This window comes from Opisthocomus hoazin, chromosome 12, assembly GCF_030867145.1.
Source record: "Opisthocomus hoazin isolate bOpiHoa1 chromosome 12, bOpiHoa1.hap1, whole genome shotgun sequence".
Classification (NCBI taxonomy): Eukaryota; Metazoa; Chordata; class Aves; order Opisthocomiformes; family Opisthocomidae; genus Opisthocomus; species Opisthocomus hoazin.
In genome coordinates this window covers 23,798,823-23,824,842 of record NC_134425.1, presented here as the reverse complement: position 1 = coordinate 23,824,842, position 26,020 = coordinate 23,798,823, and the positions used below count along the sequence as shown (strand labels likewise).

Below are 26,020 nucleotides of genomic sequence, written 5' to 3'. Positions count from 1 at the left end.
GCTGACTTACCTTGCTGTACGTCGTACACGTCTCAGGCTGTGAATCGGCACTATCTATGGAAGAAAAACAGAAAAGCCTTTACAGTTTATGCTTGAGCAGTCTCTTATACAATCCTTCATTTTGGGAGGTTAGTTCAGATAACTGGAGGCAGACAAGCATTAGATCAGTTCATATAGAAATTTACCAGCATTTACTAGCAACCAGAATTGTTAGTAACACTGATTCAACACCAGTTAAGGTGATTAAATAAATCTGCCCATTTACAGCAAGTTCCAAGTTCTAACACTATGGATGTTTAAGCTGTAATCTTACATAGAAGAATGTCAGTGTAAAAAACCTACATTTCTTTGCACTAGGTTAACATGTCTCATCAAGACAGCATGACGTGCCACTATTCAAGCGTGTGAAACACTCCATGGCGCTTGGAAAGGAACCTGGCTAAATCCACAGCTTGAGACTCAGGAAATGCCACGCTCTCAGAAACAAAGGTAGTGGAGAGCTTGGGAATGACAGTCCCCAGTATCATTCTTGTGGGAAAAAAAAAAGAAAAAAAACAATCCTCTACACGTTAAAGAACAAAAAAAGCTGCAGGTGAGGACAGCATTGAATTTATCCTTACAGCCTTAAAAATAAATTCATAGAATGATAGAAAGGTTGGGGTTGGGAGGGACCTTTAGAGGTCATCTAGCCCAACCCCCTGCAGCGAGCAGGGACATCTTCAACCAGACCAGGCTGCTCAGAGCTCCATCCAACCTGGCCTGGAATGTTTCCAGGGATGGGGCACCAACCACCTCTCTCAGCAACCTGCGCCAGGGTTTCATCACCCTCATCGTAAAAATTTCTTCCTTCTATCTAGTCTGAATCTACCCTCCCTTAGTTTAAAGCCATTGCTCCTTGTCCTATCACAACAAGCCTTGCTAAAAAGCCTGTCCCCAGCTTTCTTATGAACTCCCTTCAAGTACTGGCAGCTGCTCCAAGGTCTCCCCGCAGCCTTCTCCTCCCCAGGCTGACCAGCCCCAGCTCTCCCAGCAGAGGGGTTCCAGCCCTTGGATCATTGCTGGGGCCTCCTCTGGCCCTGCTCCAACAGTTCCAGCTCTGTCTTGTGCTGAGGGCTCCAGAGCTGGACGCAGGACTCCTGGGGGGTCTCAGCAGAGCAGGGCAGAGGGGCAGAATCCCCTCCCTCGCCCTGTGCCCACACTGCTGGGGATGCAGCCCAGGGAACAGTTGGCCTTCTGGGCTGCGAGCACAAACTGCCAGGTCACATTGAGCTTCTCATCAACCAACACCACCAAGTCCTTCTCAGCAGGGCTGCTCTCCATCCCTTCACCCCTCAGCCTGTACTGATAGCAGGGGTTGCTCCGACCCTGGTGCAGGACCTTGCACTTGGCCTTGTTGAACCTCCTGAGGTTCACACAGGCCCACCTCTCCAGCTTGTCCCGGTCTCTCTGGATGGCATCCTGTCCCTCAGGTGTGCCAAACAGTTGTTTGGTGGTGGTTTCAAGCACTATTTCTTACATACATTCAGGGAGTTCTGAATACCGAAAGCACCTTCCTGAAGCAGTAGGAATGGACCTAGTCAAACACAAGCAAATGGTCTTTAATTTAATTGAAAACTCCTCTGTATCATCTTCCACCTGCTAAGTAAACACACTCTGTGTTGAAAGAGTTTAGTATCTGTGCAGTTTGAACTCTGGCTGTCAATTTATTGTCTGAAGTTGAACTAGAGACGGGAGTTAATAAAGCTGCATCAGGCACTGCCATCAGATGTTAAGAGAGAAAGAGAGGCTCTTCATGAATCTTGTACCATCTGTTTACAACTTGTTAGTGTCCTGAACATAAGCTAGAGAGCAAAAAGGTCAGTGAGAAAAAAAACCATACCAACCCAAACAAAAAAAACCCCAGACATATTCAGAAGAAACTCATGGTAATACTTGAGGTGAATAAAAATGATCAGATATGAACGCCTTTGAAGTAGTGCACAATAACCCAAGGGGAAATAATTTTAAAACTACTTTCATGCTTATTCTCTTGGCTGACGCACAAATCAGCTTTCGCATAAGACTGCGTATACAGACCTATTTTTCCCGGTTTTTACTCCTCTACATGCTCAAACTGCTGTGACAGCCACAGGAAAATTGCACTTCACACAGGTAAGTGCCCTCGGTGACAACCAATCAAAATAATGAAAGTATCCCCGGCCAAGATCTAGCAAGTGTCCAGTATTCCCTGGATAATCAAAATACACACTTTCCCAGTACAGCTGTTAGTTCTTAATATAAGAAGTCTACCTTGATCGTGATGATCTTCAAACAAGGTTGAGATTACTTACATGCACAGAGCGCAGCAGATCCAACTACCTTGTAGAATTCAGCGCCACTGATTAGATATGTATTTTTTTTTCAAGTGGAGATTTTCAAGTGAACACAATAGACCTACTTTGTCAGCACACAGAGCCAGCATATTCCAGATGTTTGTTCTCATTCCCAGCTAAACCAGTTTATATTAAATATCATGAATAAGCCTTTAAAGAGCAAGTTTAATAGTTTAAGTTAAACAGTGGATTAGACAGACCAGCTCAGACTAACACTGCCTTGCAGATTTTGAGCCTCCGGGTACAAGGTAATTGATTTTAGCAGCGTGGCAGCATTACAGACAACTAGTGATGTTGCAGCTAAATATTCATAAGTGAAATCAGAGAACCAGTGAACTTGTCCTGAAATATGTTTTTCACTTAAACTGAAACCTCAACCCAAAATCTCTCCCATGTCTCAATGACCTTCACTGGTAGCATCCTCTGATAATGAAGGATGCATTAGAACTGACAATTGATCATACGTCCCCCTCGAGCAGTTTGGAGTACACAGCCCCTGAAGCAGGACGACAGACCAGCTACTCACCTCGCTTAATGACTAGCGGAATCTTGAACTCACAGCGATGGTATCTAGAAAGTGCAAATCGTAAAGCTATTAGAAAACAGAAGACCCAAAATAAACTGCATAGCATAAACTTAGGGCATTAAACAAACCAGTTTAATGAGAAGTCACATGAATAAATAAAAGTCACACGAATACTAAAATGACAGCCTCAGTGTCAACAGATTAAGCAGAACAGTTCTCATTTCTATTTTCTACATCAAAAAAAGGCAGCTGCCTGGCAATGTCCTAAAACACTTTTCTAAAGGACACAAAGGGTCCTTTAGAACATGCACAAATTACTCTGCTGTTACACAGAGTGGATGGAGAAATAGCTTAGAAACAGTTACTACAGATATCTGTCACTAATGCCAACTGCCTGAAAACACATTTGCTTTAATCAGACACCCAATCACTTATTCCTTAACTCTCGTTCCTCCCCTAAACAGTTTACATTTAAAAAGCATTGAAAAACATGTCCAGAAGCATGAGAGACAAGTTTTTTAAAAATCACTACTGGAATAATGTCAGGAAAAAAATAGCGGCCTACGTACCGGTAAATGGACACTCTTGCTAATACCACGTGAGCTCACTCATCATAGCTGGACCAAGAACTACCTTACCTCATTTACTGGTTTAAGACATACTTGACAACATAAAGGCATTTAAGAGTAAAAAGAAAATCGTAAGAAAATGTGCTAATAGTGATGGCTGAAACCCCCATGGGTTACCGGATACACCAAAGACACTTGCAAAAAGAAGTGCTGGAATTCTGTAAAGGGAACCTAACACGTTCTTTTCAGATGTTTGACAATACTCTTTAACAGGTCAGTTCTCTACACTCACATGTTAAAGTTGTAGTGACCAGGATAATTCGTATGCAGGACAAATTTCTTCACCTTGTGAGTGTTTGCATCGAAAAGAATATCCTGTTGAAGAAAAACCAGACAGACATGAAGTAATTTGGATAGAAGAAGGTGGCTTTCCCTAAATTAACCTCAGATTAGTTACAGCAGCACCTGTGTACAGCGGTATGTATCCAAGTGGAACTGAATGGAACTATGCAAAGTAGTCGTTGAAAATGAGACTACTTGTAAATTCAAATAAACACACATTTCCTCCAGCCCTCAGTCACAACCGCAGATCCATTTGCTAACTCTGGCAAGTTTTCTAAGGAGGTCCTGTCTTTCTGCGTGTTCTTTACAGTAACACAGACTAAAGCAAAATAGCTGTAAGGAGGGAGAGGAAGGCTGAACTACATCCCACAACTCAGCAAGCTTTCACAACATGCCTATCCCAGTTCTGTGGGACAGGAGCACGGATTTCGCAAACAAGAACTGGTATATCTATGCATTAGACAGGGCAGAGGAAGAAAACCCGGAGAATGCCAAGGCACAAACGTGAAGAGCCCTCCACCCACTGGCGGAGACGTAAAACGTTGCTGACTGAATGTGCGAGTGCCAGAGAAAAGTCAGCGCTGTTCTTCACATCCAGAGAGTCCTCAGGCAGCGATCACAAGTTTTGCAGTCTCCCATTTCCCACAGCCTTGGGCCTTCTGAAAAGATTTCAGTGTAACCAAATCAAAACTTCACATGAATTTGTTTACAGAAGCTTCCCACTCACCACTCCAAGCGTGAAATAATTGAAGAAGTAGTCATTGCACTTTGACGGGACCTGCTTATGGGGCGAGGGCGAATGGATTTTCATCTGTAAGAAACACGTTTCTCAGATGTATTTAATAATGCTCACAAAAATGAATGTCCTTAAGAACATCACTACATCTAAACAAATTGCCATGATCTATTTGATGCCCTTGTTCAAATATAGAAGATACTGTGCTTCATGACAGGCCCATCAGCTGCTTGCAGCAGCACAGTGACACATCAGGGGTTTTTTGCCTTTTTAGTTATCTGAAGTAACAGGTTTACTCACATACTGCTATGTAAAAACATCAGCAAAGGATCAAAGTATATGCCAAAGTTATTTTGCATAAAATATAATTAAAAAATAGGTAGCACACACTTGCGAAGGCTCTTGTGGATTCAGAAGTGCTCCCGTTTTTATCAATTTTCAAATGTTAAAATGATGTGCTTTTTTAAAATTTAAACAGGTGCTTGCATCAATTTAGCTTAAAAAAGCTTTTTAAAATCTAATTATGCAACGGTTCATCCTGGTCAAGCGAAGCACATATGTCATATACCATATGTCCATATGTCAAGTGAAGCACTTGTAATTCACGCTACTTGGAAGTTTAACCTCACCGGCCTTGCAAAATGCAGGCCCGGGGATCAAACTGAGAGAGCACTGAACAGAGACGAAGTCCTGCACCTGAATCAATTCCCTCACCTTATCTTCAGACTTGTAGAAGACTTTGTGTGGAGACCCCAGGGTGCTCAGCACATCCTGGCACGAATCACCGAAGTACACACAACGCTCAAATACCCGCATCTTGGCATCGGCTAAAACACCCGGGCCACAACCTGAGGAATGGAAAACAACTCGAAAGTCACCCTTCCCGATCAGAGACCACACCAGCAAACCAACACCGAAAGCGTAGCACTCCTCCATTCATCACAAACCAGTTGCATTCTTCAGACACCAGCGCCAAACTAAATCTAACCCTTTATTTTGCAATGGTTTAAACATTTCTTATCAAAGTCACGTATGTGCTGACTGTTGCACAGATCCCCACCTTCAGCTCCAGCCTCAGCAATGCTATCTTCACTCCCTTGCCATTCATGCAAAGGTGATTTGCTTTCCTCATCAGTCTCAATTTCATCAGTTGGTTATTAGCAGTAAGTACCAGGAATTATTTCTATCCTTAAAATATTCTCCTTTAGCAACTAGAGATGTATTTCCAAAGCTATAAAGTGTGTGTAATCTAAGTAACTCCCCCAGCAGCCAAAAAAGTAAAGGCCATAATGAGAAATTTCTCATCCATGGCAACTGTATCACAAGGCATAAATTCTTTACTGAACATTCCCATAGCTTATTAAATCGGCAGGCAGCACCTTCCTACACAAACGATGCTTGTTAAAAACGGATCTTACTGAAGAGCCATTATGCAGATGAATGGCTGACCTACCTTCCTAGATGTTAGGAAACGGAAAGATCTTACAGTCTGCGACCCCATTTGCTTTCAGGGGTGCAGCATCTCACACTGATGAGAACGCACGTACACGTACGCAGCAGTTACTGCAAAGTACAGGATGTGCTCTAAATACACACTTAGCTCTTCTCACCATACATTATTTATGCAGCTATCTCCCAGACAAAATAAATCAGAAATGTCCGATTGAGTCATCCTTGCTTTCTTAAGCAAGAGTTACTTCAAATTAATGGACCTGCAGAGAAACTCATGCTAGACCAGGTGTGTAATATGTTCTACAAAGGAGTTTCTGCAAGCTTTAGCCAGACAAGCACAGCATGTCCAGACCACCTCTCCGCAAGCTTTAGTCCGAACATTAGTGAGATATTTTAATAATTATTTTATTCAACAACATTTCCTTTAAGCTACATATATATATTTTAACTAAACTTGACACTCTACCTTAGAAGTGTCCAATTTCTCAAAATCACTTATATTATTCTGATGTTATAGCTAAGTCCTTCCCTAGTACACGAGGATATATGTTCCCTGTCCTAGGCAGCTCTCCATTATCTTCCTCTGTAAAGAGAGAAGCAAAGTAACTTGAAAACATCTGCTCCATTTTTATTCATACTTTTTTATTTTTCACCTTAAATTTTCTCCTTTAACTTTTGCACATGGAGAATGTATTCCCAGTGTTTCCTCAATACACATATACAGCTAGTAATCAGAACAGGTCAAAAGCTGAGCCTGCTAACGAGAATTTTTAAAAACATCTCAGTATTTTTTTCTTAAAACCATTGTCAAGTCTCAAGTCACGGTGACTGAACAGGGCTCGTTTGCAGTCATCGTATCTTTCCCTAATTTCTAAGCTCCCCCGTCTCCGAAAGCACACACAAGGAGAAGGTATTTGTCAGCCTCTGTCCCTTCCACTGCTGTGTCCTGCAGCAAATGAAAACGGAATTGGATTTAAAGTGCAGCCTCGTGCTGTAGCATCGATGTAGTCTCTTGCTGGCTTTTTTAGAAGCCTTCCAGAATTAATCACAAAAATACCAATGTCACCCAGCTCACTGGAATCTCAGAAAAAGCACATGTACATCAGGTTTCTTGATTTCTCCTGTTTCTCAGTGATGTGCTTGCGTCTGTTTTATTCTACACATGCACCTGGAGACAAATTCCACTTCTGCAAACAGTCTCCAAGGACTCTGAAATACCGAGGACAGGGCTACAGTCCTCCCTGATTTCCTCTGGCCCAGAGCAGTGCAGCAGCAGGCAGACTCAGCTTCACAGGGTTTTTGTTGGGTTTTGTTTCCAATAGTTCAAAATAACATACATAGAACAGTTTGAAATTGCCTGAAAAATCATCACAAATAATCTATGCTTAATTTATAGAGGTTTACCCCTCTTTTCCCGAGGAAAGCACACAGTTCTGTATTCCGAGTATCACTAATACCTGCAGTGAGTAGGCGAAGCCGTAAACCTGAGGGTCCAGTTCCGTCTCGCAGAACATCGACGTTCTCAGCGTACACATTACCAAGGAAACAGGTGAGGGGCATCAAGGGAGCCCTGAAACCGATCACACAAAAAATCTGCATAGGGTTTGCTTAATCTTCAAATTTTCTATTAAAAATCTGATACCGGTTCACTGGAACAGAACACGTTAATTTTGACACAGCTGCATCTAACTCAAACTGAAGATTAGTAGATTAAAGACAAGTACCAGAAAGTCTGGGGTAAGAGGAAGAGGAAGAGCAAGGCAGCACTCCAATGCAGGACCTGCACTGCTAATGAAACAAACAGCAAGTTTCAAAGGCTCCAGAAATCACAGAAACTGTATCTAGCCTCTGGATGCCTCCTATGAGGACAGATCATTTCAGGCTTCTCTCAGGGAAGCCGAAAGTTGTGCAGTTTTTAAAGATGCCTAAACCTCGAACGAGGCATACCAGCCAAACGCAGCAGAAAAGCCTTCTCTGTGAAGCGCTCGCTGCTCTTGGGAAGGTATTCCCCAGCCCAGAACATGAATTCACCTTGTGCAGGTACACCACAAACAACTGCGCTGCTTTACTGGGACGGTTCTCATTTTAATTCAATTACAGTAATATTTGAGAAAATTGTAACAGCCCCGAGAAAGGTATTTTCAATGGAAAAGCTGCTTTTTCGTGTGTTAGTTTGTATATGCTCCGTAAAATTTGCCTGTGTGAATGACATGAGCTGAAAGTCAGGCTCTGAGCTCTCACGCACACCCCAGAGCCCCACGCGACAATCAGTGCTTTCACTAAAGCCCACCACATCACAGACAACAATGTTTTCCTCAAGTGCGCTTCTTTCTAATTAGGAGACAATCTCTGCATAAACAAGGCTCCCCCCCTTCTGAGCAGTAATCCACAGACGTGTTCATCATCTTCTAGCATTAAAACACCACTGTCTCAGCAAAAACCACCACCTTATCAGCTTGGGTATTCATAAGCTGAAAGGAAGAATTTACAGAAGTGCTTTCAATTTTTCCTCGAGTAAGGAAGCCCAGGAACAATGAACAAGACATCAGGTGTTGTGCAATAAATTACTGTTTAACAGACGACAGAATACAATACCCTAGAAAACACTAACCATATTAAACAACCACTATTCCATTATTATTAAGGCATGAAGATTAGCTTCCTCAGAATGGTAAGTTCAGTCAGGTAACTGCAAACATACTGAATATATGGCAGATTATGCATATGGTTTAAGCCCGAAAATACATATTTTGCTATTTTTGTAATAGCAATAGGGGTTAAGACCCTTGCTTGGCAGGACCCTGCCCTGACACACGTAGCACCAACAGACTACAAACTGACTGCCTGCTGACACCAAGGTCTGTTTGTCTAGGGAGAGGTTATTAGCATGCAAACAAAATGGAGGAAGAATATCCTAACTGCGTCTCTTACCATATGCATCACATTTCCTCCTTTACTTAATGAATTAATTTTCGGGTCAACTGAATCAGCCTACTACAACTGAGCCAAGCTGATTTTCAAGCAACATAAATCAAATCAACATTTGATTATAAGGTCTGTGGACACCACCTATGGAAATTTGAAAAAGGTTGGCATCTAAAGGCATTCTGCACACTACCATATTCATAAAAGACCAAAGTGAACTATACATATATTTATATATATAAATATGAATATATTTAGCATTTGCAAAACCCTCAATAAATGAGGAAGAAAAAGTATATTCTAAATGCTCAAACCAGCACGACCAGCTGTACGTACTTGGTATCCTGCAGGCTGTTGCCATTGTAGATGTACATACGTTTCACAGTCGCACCATGTGGAATTTGCAGAGAGGCCAGACCATGGGCGAAGTTCGGCTGTGGATACACAGAAACATCCTCATTACATGACACAGCAGATACTTCAGGTCAGAGTTATAAATTACATCAGAAATACAGCATGGGCTTACCAATTCAGGTCAGTATCTAGCCAAAGACAAGGAGGAAAAACAACAACAGAACGCCCTTCTAACGGTGCTTCTTTACATTCACACCACTCCTGGAGTCCCACGCTGGTGTGACATGCTCACTATGGTTATCCACCAAAAGACAGCACTACTCTGACAATTAGCCATACGCGTACTGAGAATTCAAATTTTCTTGATTTGATCCCTGGCAACGAGCAATATAGAAGTATTTGTGCCAATACCCTGTATTTATGTTCTAAGACATCAGCTATCTTAAAGGTAGAAGTTCTTTTTTCTCTCCCACTGCATTAATTTTAGCCTTTTAGCATTTTTTTCTGGTTTGTTATTTGCCTTTATCTGATGAAGAGAGACTCCTTCATTAAATAGATTGGCTGCCACATTCTTACACGTATTGTTTTGACGGGGATGTTTGCGTGCTCTCAAACAGAAAGCGTGCTGAGGAAGTCGGATTCATTCTGCCAGTGCGGTAAGAACGTATTCCTTTCAACTTTGAAGATGCCAAGACCTTTCTTCAACACTGTCAACATACTTTGCTGGCACTGGGCAGAAAAGAAACTCACTTGGTCACCAGCAGTCAGCAAAACCAAGATGCACAATATGCAAACCATTATCCTGGTCTACTTTAGCAGGATAACACAAAGAGTTGCTCTTAGGAAAAAAACTAACCCAGAGCAACAACTTTCACTGCTGTAGGGATTTAGAAGGAAACCACCAATACTTTGCAGATCTAGAGATGCCCCGATCTCAATCCTCTGAGCTTGCCTAGAACGTGACCACCTCACAACACAGCTTTCTAAAGCAGTCAGACTTCAGATTGTTTTTTAACAAACATATGCCTTGACGACAGAGAAAAATTCCCAAGAGCTACACAAACGCCCAGGCCACGCATGCCTCATTTCTTAACAGAAACAGCACGAGTAGGTTTTCATGTTCTCCTCACCAGCTATATAAACAGCCCCCAGTTTCCTTCAGAGCTTTTTCATTTCCATAAGCAGAGCTTACACTGCTAACTAGTTCAGCGCTCCTGTACGATCCTCTCTGAACTTGAAAGATTTTGACATCTTCAGATTTCACTCTTCGCCCGGCCTTTCCCAGCGCTCGTCCCTGAAAGGGTCCACAAACAGTCATCTTCCCTGTGGACAGTTTCATGCTACTCTGTTTTCTAACCTACCCTAACTGTTCCTACTATTTATAACCTGGGGAGAATCTCGCCTTTCACTCTGTGCAAATGACACTTTAATCATCTCACCTGAACAACTGGATGAAAGACTTTCAGAATGCAAAATTTTTTTCTCCACTGTTCTGGCAGCTGTAAAGAACCGAATCATCCCCAAGAACCACACCACGTCCCTCTCAAAGCACATCTGCACCAAACTGTCAGGAACTATCCCTAACTGTTTTCTTAGTGAACTGAACCACGTACCAAAACAAGACACATGGATGCAAGGGTTAATATTGATTGTAGCGATTTTATTTTAACATCTTGCCATATCTTCAGTATACCAATTGATTTTCATAGCAGCTCAGCCTATTTCATTTATAAATGCCCCGGGAACTCTTGCATGAAAAGCATCTTCTCTGCGTTGGGACACTCTTTCTGTTTGGCTTCCAAGGTTTCTATCTACCTTTGAATATTTCCAAAACCCAGCTGACCTTCATTACTGGTGAGTAGTAACTTTCCCTGCTTAGCCCCTGGTTCTTTCACATGCCAAAACACAACAGAAGTACTAGGCTGTGACAGAAAAATATGTGTGATCGTGTTGGTTGATTTATCCCGCTTTGTTTTGCCTCTTTACAAGCTACTTTTTACTTTAATACTATAGAGCACACATTCTTTTTAACTGGTAAGCCTAGATAATACGACTGAGAGCGTTTCCATCCTCACACAAAACAAGGTACACATACATTTTTGTTAGCATAGTTGGAAATCACAGAAGACCTGATCTTGTTTCCACTCTAGACAGTGATTTCCAAAGATTTATGAGAATGCAGTAATACGTTCAATTATTCAGTGACTCTTCCAAACACTTGGTGAATAGGCAAACAGGCATTACAAGTAAAGCACATTCGTCTGGCTTTCTAAAAGCACTCATACTGAAGGACACTTATGATGAAGATCTATTTTATTAACTCTACCCTAGTTTAGTTGTGTAATCACTTTGATGAGATTCAAAAATATCTGATAAAAGAACAGCCTTTCAGTAGATTGCTTAATATTTATGTATTTGCATAGAGAGCACCAGTATTTTTAGAAGGCTCCTTTCTACAACAGCATTGCTAGTCCCAGTTCATCATGCTAGCAAAACCTCTAAGCATACACCCCCTCCTCAAAGGAAGAAAATTTTTAACTTTGAAATGGCTACATAGCATGAATAACAGAACAACTGAGGAGTTAAAAGAAACCAGTAATTTGGAAGGAAATCGCTTGCAGGCGAGACCCACTGTAGGTGATATTTTGCAAGCACCATAGAGGCAAAAAGACTATCCATTAACTAAGCAAGATTGCTGACCTCGTACTTCGGAGTTTCAGTCCAGGAGTCTAATTGAAAAGAAAACGACAGTCCTCTGAAATTGAGGTGAAAGAGTTGCTCAGCTGAATTATACACTGCAAGGGAAAAGAAAGAAAAAACAGAGTTACCAAAATAAACGAAGAATTCCCCCGTTCAGAGCTGCAGCACTTTCATGACCTCAGTGAACTTCCTACATCTCAAGCTGCGGGAGGAACACAGTTACACAGAGGAGTAAGAGTTTCCCTTTTAATCCACTGCAGTGGAAACACAGCAATAAGGGAACCCTTAGATTCGTTGAAGTAGGAGCTGCCTGCGGAAGCCTGTAGGTACTAACCTACCCCTAATGATACAATTATACAATATGACACCATCAATTACACCTTAATATCACTGGAGTAGTTTAAACAGCTCCTATTAGTACAAAACAATTCTGTTCATTGTTATGCAAAGCACTTGTACAATAATAACCTTTCAGAGGGACGTGGCCAGAACGCTGATAAATTCTGTATTCCGTGCCACTGGGAAGCACGTTCCGGATCCAAAGCGCACAGGTACCTCGCTGCCGCTTCCAGCCCTCCTCCCCACGAGGAGCTCGCTCCCTCTCGCGCCCTGCTGCAGCCACCTGCCCTCCCCAGTAACGTGGCACGGGGAGGAAATGCTTCGGACACACAGGTCCCAGGCCATTGACAATGGTCATTAAAATCGTAACCCCTGCCGATCGGTCAGCTTGTACAAAGAGCAGTTATAAAACAGAACATGCACAGACTGTCATCACGTCACGAGATGTCCTGATTTATTGCAATAAATTGCACACCATCAGCTATCACAGCAACAAAAGCCATCCCAGTACTTCTTCTAACAAGACAAACTGTTTGTGAGACTGTTGCAAGCTTAAAAAGAATCCCAGGAGACTGGGAGCATGGAAACAGTTTTGGGATTGATGCTACCAAGCTTCAACCTGCGCCTGGTAGACGCTGGAGGGAACACAGTGTTCTTCTAGCACACAGAAGCTGGTTCATTTGCAAAACAGTTTGAAAACAGCAGAGGCAAAAAACAATCAAGAAACAGTCCAACAAGAGAAGCTGCTGTCTTCCACTTTACCAAAGGAAATTGGTTCAATATTCTCTTTTTTTCTTACAATTCTATATTTAAGATGACATAGCACAGAGAGAAAATGCATATAAATATATTCCCACCCCTCAAAGTGTCTTTCAAACATCCAACTTGAGCAATGTGTCACAAGATCTCCGGAAAATGCCAGACCGCCCAGGACAGAAAAATAAAGTTGAGCAATAAGCATTAAGCTTTCAGAAGTCATCATCTGCCTTTTCTACGGAATATGCTGGTTAAGAGCATTCTCCCTGCTTGTCACTCAAAGGAAAACGTGTGGGGAAAGGGAAGTGTTTTGATCTGCAGGAAAATGACACAAATCTCTCTCCTGATAAATGACGATGCATCTTTTCCAAAGCCCACAGCCAGCTGGAGCAGTGTTTTTCCCCTCGTCATGCCAAGCGTGGTATCTGATGATATAAATCGCACCAGCTCCCATCCCCTGCAATGTCTGTTGATGTTTGGGCTTAAAGGGCAAGGAAAGTTTTAATGCTCACCAGGTTCTCTCGCGTCTGCCTCATGACTCTGTGTCACAACCACGTGACTGAACAAGGTAAGCCTTTTGGTTTGTGTTTTTTTTTTTTTAATTTATTTACTACACAGGTACCCTGCAGAATGATCCCATTCAAAATTGCTGATAGAAGCAAAAAGACTGCTGCTTTGCTGCTGTGGCCGGGGTGCAGGAAGGCGAGAGCATCTCCCTTCCAGGAGAGCCGCACTGTGTGACCAGCTGGGTGACGGCTCTGGAGAGCGGGATGGGACAGAGCCACCGACACCAGCAAGGCTGCAGAGGGACGCAGTCCTGAGAACAGCAGAGGCAGACCCAGCAGTCAAGTCTTACTGGTATCAAGCACAAGACTTTTCTGGCACCTCAGGAGAACTCAGGCAACCTCCGAAGCCTCTGAGAGTTACAGGGCTGGAGGACTGGATCCCCCCGGCCTCGCAAGGTCGCTGTGGCAGGAGGGAACAATGGTTGTTTTTTTTTCATTCTACCTTCTGACTTCGGTTCCACCCCACAGCCCTTATCCAAGGACTTGGAGCAGGATGTGATTTCAACAGAACCACTGGCAAGAGCACGTGCTCCCCAGCAGGAGGTCAGGCCAGAGACTCATGGAAATTTGGGATAAAATCCCAGCTTGGATGAAGCTGTTGACCTCCAAAGCGGTCACAATTCAATCAGCCTCATGACAAAGACACTACAATGATTGAAACTAACATTAGCCAAAAAGTAATGAAGCTGGTTGCAATTTTCCTGCTGACTCCTCTTTTTTAAAACCACCGATTTGGCAAAACCAAAACTGCTCACTGAAGGCCGGTTTCAACACAAAACTGCTGCTAACCTTTTGAAATATGTTTTGAAACGATCACTGTATCCTGTTGCAGGAAAGTTCTGCTGCAACCCCCTTGGTTTGAAGTGAAAGACGACATTTTGTTTGAAATTCTAGCGGAGATAACGTGCAGAGGTCAACAACAAAAGACTTTGAAACTTCAAGGGCTTGCGGTGGGCTTTTGGAGGAGTGCTGGCACAGAGAAGCAAGGGATGGTTATGCCATACTTTGATTCACGCAAACTGGCATTGGGTACTTTTGCCACATTAAGAGGAAGGTTTCTTTCTCCAGCCCAGCTCTATTTTTTGTGGGATATGAAAACACGGTCATCATCCCTCCCACATGCTGAAAACTATTCCCGTTTTTTGCCTTTCCTGTTTCAGAAAACCCAAAGATTAAAAAAAAGTTATCAAAAACTTGCATTGCAACATACAGTTCAAACTGTATAGGACAGACAGCTTAACATAGAGCATTTACTTCTGCTAAGTAGGTTGTTAATGGAAGATACACGATTTCCAAGTGAGGAAACTGAATAAGCAAATGCACTAGTGAAATGGTAATAGATGTCAACATTTTAATAAATACATTTTCTTATCTGCATGTCACTGGTCGCGGAGACGTTATGAAATACCACCATCAGATGAAGCAAGTGTGCAGGTTTTCTTAATTGAAGATGACAGGCACACAAGTTCTGGCAAATTCCGCATGGGGACACATGGTGCCAAGCTATGCTTTTAAATGCTTGCGTACAATTTTATGCAACAATAAAACATGTTATTCCTATCATAAGCAACTCTTACAGCTGAGTATGTATTTTTATGGCTCATAATACCACAATTACGCAAGCATTTCCCTCACTTCGAAATATTTGCAAAAAAGTATTGTCACAGAACAATCAAGAATTATAAACTGTCAAGGATATGGAACCTCTTTCACCCTTCCTAAATGCTGCATAAGCTCTTGTAGATACTATTTCCATAATAGATCTAACTACAGATCTCAGAGTTTCTGCCTAGAGGAATGTTAAAATCATGACTGAAGTTTAAAAAGGCCAGTTCTGGTCCTTGGGGTATTACGGCTAGAAATCCTCCAAGCTTCATTTATCTCCATCTGATATTCATCTACTACGGCAGGCTTTTATGCAATGATATTACTATCGCCACATGACCCTCCACAGTTAATAAATCCTGTTCCGTAACGTATAAGAGATCATCCACAGAGAACAGGGACAAAGACTGGATCTGCAATCGCCATCAATCACAAAGAACGCCAGACTATTTGGGATCAGCCTGACTACCGCAAATGACCTGGGTTCAGCTAAAAAAAGAAAATGATGCTCTAAAAAGGGTATCTCGCCTATACGGACTTAACCTTCTTTCTTGTTATGCCAGTTTGTGGGTCCATTTCTTGAAGGTTCCTGAGCAGATTAATTACAAATACCCTCTTCAAAGTTTCACCACTGGCTTATTTTCACCACCTAACAAACCCCCAAAACAAACTCTCCATTGTCATATGTTAACAAGAAGCTTAAAGATTGTATTTTTCCTGCTACAGAGGTGGTGAACCGCCAAGCAGCTGTGCAAGAGTCAAGAGCGTGTTCAGCCAGATTAAACTTGTCCTGGTCCTGGTCACAGAATCACAGAATGGTAGGGGTTGGAAGGGACCTCTGTGGGTCAGCTAGTCCAACCCCCTGCCGAAGCAGGGTCACCTACAGTAGGCTGTAGAGGACCTTGTCCAGGCTGCATGCAGGCTGGCTTCACACCTCCTCAGTGTTCCCAGTAACAGGAAGGAGGCACGGGGAGATGCAAGCCAGTTATTCACAGGCTCAGACTCGATCCTGTCCTAGCAGGGGTATAACCACTTTCTCAGAGCACGGAGCCCGAGCAAACAGTCCTGGCAGGCTCTGCATGGAGATCAGCTCAAGCGTCGGTATGTTCGTGGTGTACTGAATCCCTAAGGACGCTTGAGAGCTGACCGTGCATAAGCACGGCTGAAAACAACAGCATCAACAACAAAACTCACAATTTTCTGGTATTGGCAGTTCAAAACACACCATTAATGATATCTGAACCCACCATTCTGTGCCAATGACCCTCTGCCTCACGTTTTCACTTGAAGAAAGCCACAGTTGAACTTACAGCACATTTGCATGATATCCCAGCTACAAGAACACGACTGCTCTGGAACTCAGCTTCAGAACATTTGACAACAGAAGCGTCTACACATTTCTCTAAGCAGACATACAGGAAAGGCTTCCTAGAAAGAAGCCTGTCAATCTAGGCGTGCTTCCGATTCTCAGAAATGCTTTGGCTTACCTCCTGGATGTGTTGCTCCAAATGACTGATCAATTTGTTCTATGGTTGGAGCAATTGCCTGAGAGTTAAAATGGACACCACTGAAAAAGAAAACATAATGAGTCTGCCTTCAGAATACTGAATGGATGCTACAAACGTTTAGTAACAGCAGTACCACATATTTAAACTGGGAAGAAGTCTCCAAGACCAAAGGAAAGAGTAAATTGGTAATTTAATCAAGCGCTATGTTCAAGAAAGGAACTGTTTTTTGACAGTTATTTTGTTTTTTTTTTTATAAAAGAATGATTGAAAGAGAATGAACTCAGGATTAAAAAAAAGGAGAGAAACCAGTCACTGTCATCAAGAAGAAATCATGGGAGGTCTTAAGTCACTTACCAATATTTTAACTTCACCTTAGTCAAGTCATAAACTTCAATCACCTGAAACACAGGAAACAAACGTGACCATCCTTCACACATTCGCGAATCGTTACAGGGAGATTCCCATCAAAAGGCAAGACTAGCTAGTGCTGCTTGCTGCCCTCCTTCACAGGGCTCTGCTAGGACAAACCACATCGACAGAGATGAAACTCTGCCTCAGCAACCGCGCGTCTGAAACACGCACCGAGGAACAGCCCTGGGTTCAGGACCGTACCTCCGGATCCTGCGTCGATCAGCACGGACCTGCAGAAAGTAGCCCTTTCACTAATACATCACCACCTTGACTTCTGCAAAGATCACTCTTAAGCAAGTTCAAAGCAAAGTAACAGCAAAGGTCAGCTAATTAGGGAGTCCTCTAATGAGCAGCAAACAGTAGGCCATTCCTGGGGTTGCTCTTATTCCCCTGAAGAATGCCGATGCAGGGTAGAAGTCCTAGCACTGACTGCACTGTTCCAACTTTCCAACTCCTTCTGAAGGAAAAGATGAACACAGCAAGACTAAGTAGTAGTATTCGATTTCAATACTACCTAAAAAGACATCTAGCAAGTATCACAGAAGATAATCAGAAGAGCAGCCCACAAAGAATCAGAACAAGTCGTAATACCCAGATCCGACATTTATTAAATATTTTAGACCTTAGTGAATATTCCCAGGAGCACTCCTCTCTGCAAATAATATTTGCTATGGATCCTTTGTTCTGAATACAGTTGTGCAAACAGACATCTGAGATTGATTTCACATGATTTTTATGTGACTGTTACTGGATCTTGAGGCCAGACTGGGCTTTAAGCAGATCATTTTTGGCTTGTAACCATGGTCAAGCACAAGTTTCTTCCACCCTGTGTCAGCAGCAAAAGGAAAATACATAAAGCGCATCATACCTGCCATAAAGAAAAGGTAACACACTTTGCTTTGCTTTGTACAACCCTCCAGCAAATCAGTGGCAGATTTAGAAAGGAATTTTCAGCTAGAGAATAAAGCAGAATTCCCCAGCAAGCTTGCTGCCAAATGTGGCTTCAAAGCCTAAAAATATCACGAGCTAAGAAGGAAGTCTTGGTTTTGGGAGATGCCCGGCAAATAACCCTAAATAAAAACAACTTGCAATGCTTAAACTGCTTTATTTAAAAAAAAAAAACAACACACTACCAAAAAAAAAAAAATCAACATAATGATACGCTATTGGCTCATGAAAAGTTGGAATAGTTCCCCAGAGCACTCTGTTTGCTCGGAAAGCCCACACATATCAGGATATAAGCAAGAAGTACAGCACAAAGCAAATAACAAATGAATATTCTGGCAGAACCAACATAAAGAAAAGCAAACAAATTTTTCTTCTTAGTAAGTATACTTTGAATTATGCTTCTTGGAAAAACCTGGTTATCCAGTATTTTAATTCAAATGCGGTTTGACATGTCCAGGTTTCCTTTACTGCACAGCTTGTTAAAAACAAAGGCTGCTTTTACGAGAAGCTAGGAATGATTTTACATTTTCTTAGTGACCTGGCACATAATCTTCTCTCCCCAAAAAACACTTCTGAAAATAGAGAAAACCACCACCCCCACCCCCCCAAATCTAGTTTTGCAGCAGCTACCGGAGAGCCTCGGGGACTCTCCTCCTGTTCTGCCGAAACACGCTGCGGCGGCGGAAGACAAAAGGACCAGGTGACCAACAAGCAGGAGCTGTGCTGGAGGAATCGCACCTCGCCCAGACGAGGTCCCTCGCCAGAGACACCCCTTGACAGCAGCCCGCAGGCACCCATTTCCCATCGGCCCTCTTCAGACAGACCTATTCACATCAACATCGTTTTTTTTACTAACAGCAGAGGAAGAAACAAGCACAACATAGCAAAATTTAAAGGCAGTCAAAAGATCTCATACAAGTCACGAAAGACACGTATATTGGAGAAACACTGCAACAGGCCACAGCGCTAAAAAAGGATTTCTTTTCTCGACTACAGAAGCTACACTGACAGAAGGATTAATGTGCTTCTCTCCACGTCCGAGGAACAAAAACTGAGAAGACCACGGACTATTCAGCGCTGGGTTTACTACCCAGCCAGAACGCAGTCTGTTTAAACTCACACCTGGTGTTGTTACACTCACTGTTTGGATAATTCCTACTGAGCAAGACTCCAAAATGTTCCGGTATCTACCAACCAGCAGTAACAGACCAACGCTGTGATGTCTACCTCTCTCTCCACCTCAGAGGGAGCACGTGCGAGAGAGCCTGCTGCTAAAATTCATCACCCTGTTTTCAGCACCTGGTCCTGGATCTACTCCTTCACACCAGCAATGGCTCCTGCAGGGCTTTGGCTACTGAAGGCGAGTAGAGAGACTACGGAGAAGCCTTCCTCCCCTCCCTGAAAAACAGGGAGGAAACTTTTTAGGACTATTGCTATGGCTTTACTCCTGCACCAGTTTCTTTGGGTCTGTCAAGACTTTCCATTTGAGTAGCCTGTATTTCAATATCCTTTTCACAATCAAATCTAATAACAAGTGTGTTAAAAAAAACAAACCACGCAAAGCAAAGAAAAAAGGCACCTTGATTTTTCCAGTTTTGCCGCTGCTGAGCAACACTGAAAACAGTCACACCATCTTAAAAACAGGCATCACTTATTCTACACCTACACTATTCTTTAGCAAGTCCCGTTACTCACTTCTGAGCTGATCCCATAGAACTTCTTTTATAAAGCTGTCTGAATGCTTTTCCAAGTAGAAGTTTTCATAGCACTGTATGCTTTTACACTGCTTTACTCCACATAGTTAACACAAACAGAAGGTATCGCTAGACCACGGACCAACAACATACCAGAAGAGACTGTGGTTTAGTTTGGTTTTTTGGGGTTTTTTTGACACAAACCTAAAAACGTATACCAGAAGAGTCTGGTTTTTCTATTTTTTCTTTAAAACAAATTTTAACACACTTTGTGGAGAAAGGTGAGAAGAAAAGATCTTGCACAGTTCTCAGAACACCAGGTGCTGAAATGGCAAAGTCAGACCCTCAAAAACCGGCGATGAAGAGACACGGCACACACAAGTTGCAGCACCCCAAACACACTACAAGATCGTGACATGCCAAAACCCAGCAGGAAGCAAGCCACGCGCTTGAAGTGATTATGGCAGTTTTGAGTTCAGTCTCCTGAAGCATTAAATGTATTTTTGAAAGATTTCGTACAGCAGGTGTAGCTTACACTGAAAAGATCCCTCCGACAAAGACAATTTTCAAGATATTATGTTAAAAATGGTAAATCCATATATGTAATCTGAATAAGTTCTAAATCTTGACAAAAACCGCATTATTACAAAACAACTTCATGAACATTAAGTGCCATGAGGCAATTACAAAATGATGTCTGGCAAAAAAAGTCCTCAACTGTCCCCCATCTGAGCTCAATTTAAACTGAAAATTTTATTTATGTGTGTATTTTTATAGTTAATCTAAAAGAGATTCTGAAAAAGAACAATACAAACGTACCATGGTGTCATGGGTTACTCCTAGAGAAATAGGTACTTCCAACAACAACTAATTTGGGTTGGTATTCAACAATTTTATACAAATGTTAGAAGTAAAAGAGGAGCTCGAGCTTCAGCTGATAGCCCACTGCTACACTCTTCCAGTCACTGTGGGGATAAAGCACCAGGCTGACCTTCTGGAGAGTGACGTTTCGCTGCTGGTTTCACTGGAGACGTGAGAGAGAAAGAAGAACAAGGCTCCACCTACCACTGCTCCCACCCATCCTTCCGAGCGCTGGAACACCACATTCCAGACTTACCAAAAGGGTAAGCATTCCATTTTTTAGCGTCATGTTGAACCCTGCGCTTCTGCTCCCCAGTGTTAAACAGCATGGCAGTTAGAGCACTATGCTCTCCCCCAGTTAGCCCAACCAACACCCGGGCGCTTTGGTGACCACACTGGCAATTGCTCAGCACAGCTGGTCCTGCCAAAGAGACCACCCTTTATAACTAAGAAGTTACATACAGGTATTTTAAATGTTTTAGTTAAGAAAGCTTTTCAAAATTTTGTACTGATCTAATCCCATCTCTACAGTCCCACGGTCGCCCACTGTAAGGATGAAACACACGACTTTCAGACCAGACTTTGTGCGAACACGGATGCCATGGGAGGTTAGCCACCAGCCTGCCCTTTATTTTGCATCTCAGCTACACAAAGCATCCCAGAGAGAGGCAGATCAATCCCTGGTCACCTAACAGCACAGAAGTGGAATTGCTGGGCTGAGGACTACGATCGCAAGAATAAAAACTCATCCAGAACAAACTGAAGCCAGTGCCGGAGCCATCGGCTCACAAGAGGCCTGAACGGGGCATCCTGGGAGGAAACCATGTGCTCACAGCCACACAAGTACTCTGTGAACTTAACTCAACTAAAAACTAAGAACATGAGGAAGAAAGCTTACTTTCAAAAATAAAATGGCAGACAGATCAAGGAACCACCTGGGCAGAAAACAACACTGTCCGGTTTGCATTAACCAATGACTGATTTCACATCCTAGGCGCAGCTTTAGCAATGGCCTTTCGCGGCTTCTGCTGCAACGCAAGGCAAGATGAGCAAGCGAAACCACACTGGACCAGCACGCTCCCACGGCACTCTCACAGTCCCCAGAACAATGTCAAAGTGTCTTAATCCTTTAAGCAGAGCCTTCACACCCAAACCAAAGAAATGCAGTTCATTATCACACGAGAGCACTACATATGGCAAACTAAATGTCTAAAAGAACCACATACTTATGCTCTGCTAAGTGTCAATATATCCCAGGGTTTTGGTTTGCGTTGTTTGCAGGAAGGGTGTTTTATTACCTTAAGTCTCTGATTGAAAGCATCAAACAGCAGTTTGATTCCATCCTGAGTCAGGTTAAGGATGAGGTCATGGCTAAGAGGTGACTGTAAAACAAACAAAAAAAAGCTGTTAGGCTTTTTATTTCAAGGCTAGATATTCATGTCAAGATATACATCTCTGTACAAGTATAAATTGGTTACTTTGGAAAAACAAACCTGCCTCAGAAAACCAATGAAAATACCTTTGGCCAAACCTCTCAAGCCCTTCAGTTTCCTCAAGAAAAGAAAGAGAAGTGCCAGTGTAAGATCTGCACCCTGCAAGAGCTCCCAAAAGGGAGTCTGATACTTTAAGGGAGGGGGGAATAAAACCACCTTGAAAATTAACATTCCAAGTTTAGCATCAGAGACATCATGCAGGGATGGTCTGTTGCATTCTCAGCACACAAAAATAATTGCCTATCCCCCCAAAGTCTACCATCGGAACCAAGCATACACTCGACAAAAAGATGGCGAGAGGGCTTTCCACTTCAAAAATCAAAGTGTCACGGTCTTCTTCAGGCCTCAAAAGGAAGGCTTCAGACTCTTCTGTTGTGAATTTAGGTTTCCTTAGTTACTGTGAATCATAACAACTAAAGGCTTCATTTGCAGTCTGCTGGAGTCAATAGGAGACATTCCACTGGCTTCACTGGTGTCTGCACAGGCTCTACGACATCGCAGCCTGCTGCGACACAGTGGAAGCTGCTCGCTCCTGTCCCCCGGTGCAGTCCGACACGGTGGAAGCTGCTCGCTCCCGTCCCCGGTGCAGTCCGCGCTTCTGCGGTCAGTGGGCCCCAACTCAACTATTTGACCGTGTACCATCTAAAGCACATTTGCTGCAAAATGCTTTACCCTCCACAACTGTCTCATCAGAGGAAAAAAAAGAAGGCCGAATGACAGCCAGGCAGCAAAATTCACCTCCTAGAATTGCACCAAGCAGCTGGCTGGTGAAAGACAGAACGGGCAAGGGACATCTGGGGCATACACAGGTTTCTAACGCGGGCAGAAGTACCATACAGCCCTTCTTTCTGAATTAAGCACAAGTTATCTTAAAAAATGTTATTCTTCCCTTTGCTCTGCCAGGAGAGGTCTGTGTTTTGACTGCCAGAAATCTACTTTTCATGCTAAATTTTCTCACCTCGTTATTCTCACATCAGCGCTGTCTTCTAGCCTGCATACTTCTTGTGCATTCTCACGTGCATCTCCTACCCCTGCCCAAACCATACATTTAAGTAATCAGATCCTAGACTTCATCGCCAGGTCAAAACAAGCCACAGGACTCTGAATCCCCTGCGATGCAGATCTCCCATGCCCCCTGATCACTCCCGCAGCTTCACCCGAAGCAGGGGCAGTTTGAGCCCATCTTTCTTGAACACCAGTGACCTGGCGTGCACGCTGTCTTCTAAAGGGCAGCTTCACAGCACCTTGCACAATGGCATCAGTACTTCACCACTGCTGGCAAACTCGTATGATGCTGCGTAGAATCGAAGCAGCACTGCAATGTAGCCATAAGCCTGAGATGAAAAGGTCTAATGCTGATCCTGACGGTCTTTTTTTAAATCCCCTTATAAATCTAATCTAGAAAGGCTACAGATAGAGAAAAAACACGTGTCGTGGCATTTCAATCTACTAACAGTTCTTCTGATACAGGACATGCTCTGCATTTCACTGGTTTCTATGCAGAATTTTCATAAGGTTATTCCAACATTAATGAGAGCATTACAAGTACTTCTGTGTGGGTGGAAAAAACATCTGAGGAAAAGGTTGATAATTAGTATAGCAAATAGCTTCTGTTCTATGCTGGCATATTTTCTAATAGAAGAAAAGTTTCAAGGGCACCAATGTAGTTCATGTGACTTCGAATACACAAAATAGAACCTCAGGTATGAAAGATGATGCCAGGAAGCAATGGGAGAGTCCTTCCCGAAGGCAGCAACTCAGGCGTGCAGTTACACTGCTAACCCACATAAAGCCGCAGGAAAAACTCTTATCACTGAACAATCCCATCGACACAAATCCAGAGGAAGAGGCTTAGGAAAACATACAAAGGCAATTAAGTACCCACTTAAACTGACCAAAAATGAGTTAAAATTCCTCAGTGACAGAAAAGGGTTCATCAAGCTTTTCTGGCACAGTTTGGGCATTCCATTTATGTCAAATTAAAAAGAGCACCGTGGGCAGATCTAATTGCATTTAATTGTCACAGAAATTTTTGAAAGGAAATACTGCTGGAGTTCCAGGATCAGAAATTCAGCACTCCAGATGCAACGACTTTAAGTAACATTTGATCACTATGCTGAAAGGCAGAAAGCAAAGAGGAGAGACATGAAGGCTGTTCAGGTATAGTTTAGCTAGATAAGAGCTGTGCATGGCAAAGTTTATTTCAAGCTTTGAATCTTTCCAAGAACTGCAGCAGCAGCGGCTCTTTGTGCTCGGCTGGTAATGACGTGCATGATGTTCCGCACGAGGGTCAGGCTACAGCCAGACAGCCAACTGCAGGCCCCGAGTGGCACGTGAAAAAAATCCCACCAATATCAGGCACTGAATCGGAATGATACACAGAGAAAAATATCACCAGCACAAACGTTCCACAAAGCTGAGAACTGCTGTTTTGTTTGACTATACAGGTGTTAAAAACATCTTAACATTTATTACAGTTTGGGGAGAAAAACTCTAACCCCTCCCACCCTGCAGACAGAACAGAAATTCAGTGTACACGGTCAAGCACAAGGCAGCTCTCCAGAAGATGTAACAAGCCAAGCAGCAGTATACCTTGCTTCCAGTACTGGACCACTAATCCTCCTGTGATTCTACAAACCTGAGAGGAACAGGAATCTCATCATTTATCTGAACAAACCTCGAAATAGTTCTGGAATGCGCTGTGGTCAAAATAACTAAAAAAAAAAACCCTCCAAAGCATACAAAATCCAAGGAACGCATTCACTGCCACAAGGATGCTCCCGTGCATTAAGTACAAGGAGCAAGACCTGCAATTTGCAATTCAGTCGTCATAAAACTCATAAATCTACATAATGCGAGACAAAAAAGGAAAATTCATTTAATTACATGAAATCTGTATCCGGCAAACGCCAGAGTCGAGCTTGTTCCTTAGCCACTCAACATCCACCGCGAATGCACGAGGCCTCAAGCAGTATTTTGATACAAACCGACATTCTAGCAGACTCTGCCTTTTTCCTGATGCAAAGTTCCATAATCTACAACATATGAGTATCATCCTCTGATTAACGCGCGCTTCCCCTAACAGACATCTGCAGAGTCACAGTCCTCCTCTGTCCCATCTCCTCTGCCCTTCGCTGCCTTCAGAGTCAAGGTGGGCACAGAACACATTCTGTTTCACCTAGCAGAAAGGTTTCACTTCTAGTCCTCTTTCTGACGGAAGTCAAACGTACTAGGAACTTAACGCTTAGTGAGGAAGACTGATGAAAACATCTACAGCTGGTTTAAATTATCGCATCCGCTTCCTGTGGACAAAATTGCAGATCCAGAGAGAAAGTGTGGAAGTCTCTTCAGGGGGTTCATCACCACTGAACCAAACATGAAAGCGGAAATTAATGAGCCATTCAGTACTTCAGAAATACTGCAACACTCAATGAGAACGTAAGAGGACTAGAATTACATTACCCAGCCACCTACAGAACATTTCCCTTCTCAAAGGAGAAACAACACTACCCCACCACTGCATACACAAAACTGATACCTGCTAAACCACTGCACTGTGCTGAGGATCATTACCCTTGACGGGAGACTGTTATAAAGGCTACGCCCTGATGTGGTGACAGTAAGTCGGTGGAACTCAATTTCAGGTAGCTCCACAATTCATACATAGGTGTTCGCACAACACGGTACCAGCGTCCCCGCCAGTGCCTTAGTTCTGGGACACAGCGAGGCGACTGACCCGGCCAGAGCACGCACCGCTCACCTGCTCACTGTAGAGAACCTGGACGTTTTTGATAATGCGACAGTGCTTCTGCAGAATTGCTACAGCCTGAGCCAACGGCATTCCTGTAAATAAAAACATTGCT

The 26,020-nt window shown here is 43.0% G+C and overlaps 1 protein-coding gene across 1 annotated transcript in view; it reads right to left on the bottom strand.

The window, feature by feature from the left end:
* The window catches only part of PHAF1 (phagophore assembly factor 1), a 36,244-nt gene that overhangs the window by 5,146 nt on the left and 5,078 nt on the right, over positions 1-26,020 (bottom strand). The window contains 12 exon segments of the mRNA XM_075433471.1: positions 11-54; positions 2,899-2,942; positions 3,760-3,842; positions 4,537-4,620; positions 5,260-5,393; positions 7,455-7,567; positions 9,259-9,356; positions 11,977-12,071; positions 16,730-16,809; positions 17,105-17,148; positions 21,963-22,046; positions 25,918-26,000. Coding sequence (XP_075289586.1) covers positions 11-54; positions 2,899-2,942; positions 3,760-3,842; positions 4,537-4,620; positions 5,260-5,393; positions 7,455-7,567; positions 9,259-9,356; positions 11,977-12,071; positions 16,730-16,809; positions 17,105-17,148; positions 21,963-22,046; positions 25,918-26,000 — 986 coding nt within the window.